Source organism: Daktulosphaira vitifoliae, unplaced genomic scaffold, assembly GCF_025091365.1.
Source record: "Daktulosphaira vitifoliae isolate Bord-2020 unplaced genomic scaffold, ASM2509136v1 Scaffold_1, whole genome shotgun sequence".
In the NCBI taxonomy this organism is placed as follows: domain Eukaryota; kingdom Metazoa; phylum Arthropoda; class Insecta; order Hemiptera; family Phylloxeridae; genus Daktulosphaira; species Daktulosphaira vitifoliae.
The window spans coordinates 29,457,241-29,463,787 of NW_026099572.1; the positions used below are offsets into that span (position 1 = coordinate 29,457,241).

Sequence of the window (6,547 nt, forward strand, 5' to 3'; positions counted from 1 at the left end):
AAAAAAAAAAAATAGCCTAGGTGTGTTGAGCATACAAATGACAAAATTCCAATAATTGTCTTAATAGAATCAATAAATTCTAATGCATTATTTAATGTTAATAAATACTGGTAAATTAACTAAACAGTATTTCAGAAAACTAGAGAAGACTATCAACCATATTTCAGTTTATATCTAGACTATAAAAATTAACTATATTTTTTATTACCCTTGCTATTATTTTTATTGGAAGTTTCAATTAAAAGTTATATTTTAGACATTTCATCAATGATAATTTGGAATTTAAAGGGAGATATTTTAACAATGAAGTAGTAAATATTTTGGACATACAGGCTAAAATAAATAAAATTAAAATATTTTGTTAAAATTTTATAAATTTTGTAAACAGTTCAATAATGTACTAGAAATTAATTTTCAAGATTCTTTTTTTCTAACAAAACTATATTTTTTATATGTAAGAATTTTGTGAGGAGTATTTTAGTTAAAAATTTAGATAGTTAAAAAAACTACATTATATCAATAAACATGTAGGTAGGCTGTATTATACAGGCTAGTCAAAATTATATGAGTTTTGTAGTTTAAGAGCTATGTAGAGCTTTTAAAGTATAATGATGATATACCTGATTTAGATCATCATGAAGCCAATCCAATAAAATCGTAAGAAATTCATGAGAGTCTTGTTGATCATAATGTTTAAACATATCTTTGAATTGACCAATTGTATCCTAGAAAAATTCAAATAATATTTTTAACTTAATTCAATTTTTCAATACCTTGTTTTAGAAAGTCAAATAAAAAAAAAACCCAGCACTGAGGGGTCGCGGCACAGTGGTGACGTGGCATAGTTGGGCCAAGTATAATGATATCTGACAGTGATTAAAATCACTATCATAAAAAACGCTTCGATGCAAATCTTTAGATAGTGTTTAGTTTTAAAAAATTGGTTGATTATACCAAAAGCTACATGATCTGCTATTTCTTTATTTATATCCTGATTAAGATAAAGTATGTCGAATAAAAGAGGGATATAAATATTATGTCTCATAAAAATTGTATTGATGTAAAATGTAAAAAATAAAATCGAGAATTTTCACACAAAAATAGCATTTGGTAGCCATTTTCACCGTGAAGACAAAATAAAGTCCAACATTTTTTTTTCCTAATAAAGTACATTACATTAGCTTTAATTTAAGATATATATAAAAGTGACAGACTTATAATAACAAGAAGACCACCATTTAAAATTATATTTTTCATATAATATAATTTATAATTCTTATAATGTAATAAAATTTCAATAAACAATTTTATAAAATTCAATAAAACTGTTTAAATATATTTATGTTAAATTTAATTAATTAGATTTTAACTGATTAATAATTAAAAAAGTAAATATTTACCTTAAATAATTGACATTGAAAACTTCTACTAGATTGTGACCATAAATTAAAAATAACATTTTTAAACTCTTTAGCAACTAAACCTTTAGTTCTACTTTTTAAATTTACAACATTGTTATAAATGTTAATAAAGTATTTTGTTAAATCTTCAGTGTTACTTAAACATTGTAATATACAATTCATATAGCATGTATTTCCTAGATTTTGTAATCCTCGTAAGCCATCACCACCCTGAAAATAATTAAATTTTTTAAAATAATTAGTTAATTAATTTTATGATATTTTTTATATTCTATTACTTACAATAATTTTTGTATTAGAAATTATTTGTAATTCATCTAATGGTTTTGTTGAACGATCAATTCTAGGAATTTTTAAATGCATCAATTCCTTTAAAACAAAATTAATAAAAATCAATAAAAATGATTGAAATACATTGATAATTAAATTAATTTGTTGTTTTCATATAAACATTATAATAAGTATTTTAATATAAATAATAATTTTATATAATACTTTTACATGATAATCTTCATTTTCTGAATCACTTAAATCAACGGATAAATTTCTGTTTTCAGTATAATCTGTGTTATTTGGTAACTGTAAGACAAAATTAAACTATTATTCTAGAGATAATATATATTATATACTATATCTAATTATAAAATTATACATTTAACTTTGAATAAATTTTATTTTTTAATTTGTAAAATAGATGTTAACTCTAAACCCAAATTATCATGAAAAACTGGTATATAATTTCAAAAAAATAAATTTCACAGAATTTCTAGAGATATTATATATTAGACTACTGAAACAACCATATTAGAATAACTAAAAAAAACCTGCAATTGATATTGGCATTTATAATTTCATTTTCAAATAACTATGTATTATTGAAATGTATAAAAAAAAGCATTGAGAAGCATGTTATATCATCAACTATAGTTACATTATACTACAATATATTGTATCAAAATGGGACCTGGAATAATTAATCAAACCAGTCCATCCTGTTAATCAAACAGAATGAGTTAAAAAGTAAAAAAAAAAAACCTTATATATTATAATAAAATATTATCTGAGATATGGTAGTTACTTTATTCTGAATAACTTTTTTATTTTATTTAAAAAATACTACACCTGAAATATTTTAACTTTTTTTTTAACTGTCAAACAGTAATTTAAATGACTTACTTGATTGTTTTCTTCATGTGTATGGTATAGAGGTTTTATTTCAGGAGTAACAAATTGGTTATGTTTATTCATTGGCTAATAATAAAATATAAATTAGTGTTATTTTAAAAAGTGTAGTTTATTAACTATAATTTAATTATTTAATAAAAAATGATTAAATTATATTGTTGAGCCAAAAAGAAACATTAATTGTTATAATTTGTTCAAAAATATAATAAAAACAAGTGTTTCACTAATTTTTAATACAAACTATAACACTACAAATTTGGCAGTTAACTTTAGAACAAATAAATTATATCTGTTTTAGAATTTTATATTTAGTATACAAATTTAATTAATAAAAGCAATAGAATTTGGTACAGTACTTTAGTAGATCTATCAAATGAAGGTTGCCCTATTGGTTCATTTTCATCTTCACTATTATAACTATCTATGAATTCCATAGGGGAATTGATTTGATCTACTGATTCATCTACTGAATTTATATAAAGTTTGGTTAAATTTTGCTTAATGTTGTCTAATGAAGGATAAGAAACATATTGATCTAAAAAAACATGATAATTTTATATTTAAAATAATTATTATTTATTATTATAATTATTAATATTTTACTTTCACTTGAGTTATTGTAAAAAACAGAATCTTCTTCAGTATCAGATATTGTTTCTAAGTTATTAAGTTCAGTTATTTTTTGAGTAGTTTCCCAAGGACATAAATGAATAAAATCTTCATAGCCACCTTTTAGAAATTTTAATTTTTTGCTATTGTCTCTACTTGGATCCCATTTAAGTAATGCAGATCTAAGATTGATTAATCTATGGTCATTTTCTATATCTTCAGTGCCTTGGTCAAGAATAACAACATAATTGTATTGATGTCTATTATTCCATTTCTGTTTATAAATATCCAATAGTTTATTTTTTAAAGAATCAGCTGTTAAGCTATAAAATATAAAAATTTAAATATATTAATATATTTTAGCAAAAAAAAAAAATAATAATAATTATAGATAAACATTATAAGAAATTTGAATTAAATTATTGTTAGGTAGACTTAAATACAAGGTATCTTATAAAAATCACCACTAGAACAAATCTTATAATACACGACTGCATAATCTAACACTTCAACAAAGTAATTTTTTTAAGTTAAAAAAAATTAAGATTTATTGACATAAGATAGTTTTCAATAATAGGGGATTGGATCATTACTAATTGACATAATTAAACTATACAAACTATACATAATTAAACATAAACTATACATTTAATTAAATTATAGATTTCCATATATTCAAAATAGATATTAATACTTATCATGAATTCAATAAAATTCATATTTGTTAATGAAAAAAATACAACAATTATACATACTCTGGAGTTAAAACATCTTTTGGAACATTTATAATGTCACATAAAGTGATTTGATTTTGTAGAAATACTTCTGGAGGTCTTGTGTCAAGGAGCAAAATTTTCTTAGCATCTGTGTTTCTTAATAAATATAGTAACTGTTTATTGCTTATAGTGCTTTCCAAATCAATTGAATTTTTTTCATCAACTAAATTAACTTTTTGTTTTTCATTAACTATTGTTTTGTTTTTATCATTTTCCAGCTCTTTATACCTAAATAAATATAATTACTAATCATAGTTGAATAATTAATTTATTAGGTCTGTAGTATAAATTCTTAATAAAATTTATTTAAAAAAATTTTCTTGAAATTTGGTTTATGAGCAAAAAACACATTTTCAATAATGATCTTAACAGTGATGTAACTATAAGAGACAACTTTTCTAGGGCACTATAATTTAGAATCTGGTGCATAGAGAAAGCATTGACATACATTTTTTATTTTTATTTGTATGATAAGTAAAAACATTTAATAATTATTTATCTATATATTGCTTACTTCATACAACAATATTATATTATAAAATGGGATATTTTATATACTTTTTTGTTGTTGAGAGCATGTCAAGAGCAGTAGTAAAGCCCAATAAAATTATTTTAAAAAAAATTAACCTTTTAAGATAAGCTAAAATTTTTTTTTTAAATACATTTTATGGTACTTGGAGATGTGACATTATTAAATGGATTAAGCTATAAACTACTACATAAATTATTGTTAATTCATTATTAAATACATACATGGTACTTAAATGTATTTTTTAATAAGTCCCACAGTATTATAAGTATAAATATAAATATATTAGGGTGTATCGAAATTCGCAAAAATAACTTTTATTAATAAATATTTTGTTTAAGCGAGTGATAAATTGTCAATTGATACAAAAAGAAAGAAGTGTGCGAAAACTGGGCTCTGGCAAACGACTACTTCAGATTTGAGTAATCAATTGAAGAATTAGTAATTACAGAGCAAATTTTGAGCTAAATCGAGGTAAAGCTCGGGCATCAATAGCCAAAGGATGACGCTAAAAAATGATAAAATGTAATTATACAGCGTAGAGGGTGACAAAGGAACAAAAATTTTATTGATAACATCAATATAATATTACTCCCTAAGAGTTTTACCACAAATAATTAAGTTTGTAATTTAAATCAATTTAGTTTAATAATTGTTATAAGTGACATTAATTTTTAAATAAAATTTTATAGATTAGTTCACCTGTCTACAAGACTACTTCTTAGATGTGTCAAAATTTTAAGTGCTTTCTTTAAATTTGATTTATACATCATTTCAAGGAATTTAGGATCATTTTTGTATTCTTTATGTTCTTTCAGCAGTTGCATTATTTCACAATATTTCATTAAATAAATATAAACAGTTTCTTCGTCATTCTTATCTTTATGTAGAAACATTGCCTGATTATACATTAGATTTGCTTTTTCTGTTAGTCTGTAAAAAAAAAATCGAGTTCGTCTATTTATGTTTTGTTATAATAATAAATTTGACTTTTACTTACTGTTTAGCATTTAATTTTTTCATTTGGTCTGGTAATTTACACATCTTCATCAAATCATCTATACTAGATCCTACATATAATTCAGCTTTGCTTCTCATGGTTTTCTAATAATTTTTTTTTTTTTATAATTACTATATAACGTAAAAAATTTAAGGATTGAAATTCGATATAGATAATATAAAATTTTACTAAACCTTTGATTGTGACAGTTTGTTAAAAAATTTGTTATTTTAAACTTGAAAGTTAGTGAAATCCTACAGTCAGAGGTACAGTGGTTTTTTAAAATTTTGTCTTTACAACCGGCCTTATTAATAGATCATTAAAATTAAATAGGTAATAAAATAAATTTTTATTGTTAAAGTTTATGTTTACCATAGAAATAGAGGCGATAAGGAAAAAAGTATTTTCAATACATACCATATGAGTTACTAGGCGTGTCAGTAGATAGTGATATGATGACCGTGAAGTGACAACAAATATAAATACTACTAGTGAACTCTATACGCTTGTATTAGAACTATAAAATTATAAATATTTCCGTTACACGAAATGGACCAAAATAAAATTATTAATTCATATTTATCAATAATAACATGTTATTAAAAAAAGCCAGTAAATTTTATTTCAGTATAATTATTATTATAGGAGAAATCGTGTGATAAAAGTTAAATCATTTATCGTTTAATATAAATTATTCAACTTAAATTTATTCAATGTATCTATAAGGGTTTATACTAATTTCTGTGGCCATAATAAGTAAACAAATACTTTTTAACAGTGTAGAATTGTATATCCTTTTAAAGAATTTTTTAGCTTCTATGCGAAGCTGAAAAGGTATTAATTTTACTATGATGTGTTTTTTTTTTGTGTCTGTATACGCTTAATCTCAGCTCTCGCTGGACCAATTTTGTAAAAAAATATGTCAAAAGATCACAAATCGTATCTAGTCGAAGACATTACCCTCAAAATTTCAAAAAAAATCCCTCGTTCTTCGTAAACGAGGGAAATCCCCCAAAAAATTACAAAT

General features: G+C 22.7%; 1 protein-coding gene across 4 annotated transcripts in view; it reads right to left on the reverse strand.

Annotated features, from left to right (window-relative positions):
* LOC126895157 (ubiquitin carboxyl-terminal hydrolase 15-like) overlaps nt 1–5,920 on the reverse strand; it is an 8,261-nt gene extending 2,341 nt beyond the window's left edge. Inside the window, exons 1-11 of one of the 4 annotated variants that reach the window (XM_050666702.1) lie at nt 5,715–5,920; nt 5,521–5,624; nt 5,223–5,453; nt 3,971–4,219; nt 3,210–3,538; nt 2,963–3,141; nt 2,598–2,672; nt 1,917–2,000; nt 1,704–1,790; nt 1,401–1,631; nt 621–725 (exon numbers count right to left, since the gene is read on the reverse strand). In XM_050666702.1, coding sequence (XP_050522659.1) covers nt 621–725; nt 1,401–1,631; nt 1,704–1,790; nt 1,917–2,000; nt 2,598–2,672; nt 2,963–3,141; nt 3,210–3,538; nt 3,971–4,219; nt 5,223–5,453; nt 5,521–5,618 — 1,668 coding nt within the window. In that variant the 5' untranslated portion in view covers nt 5,619–5,624; nt 5,715–5,920. Of the gene's footprint in view, nt 1–620; nt 726–1,400; nt 1,632–1,703; nt 1,791–1,916; nt 2,001–2,597; nt 2,673–2,962; nt 3,142–3,209; nt 3,539–3,970; nt 4,220–5,222; nt 5,454–5,520 lie in introns of all 4 variants that reach the window. The other 3 variants (XM_050666704.1, XM_050666705.1, XM_050666703.1) reach the window with 3 other exon arrangements.
* Nucleotides 5,921–6,547: the final 627 nt, after the last annotated feature.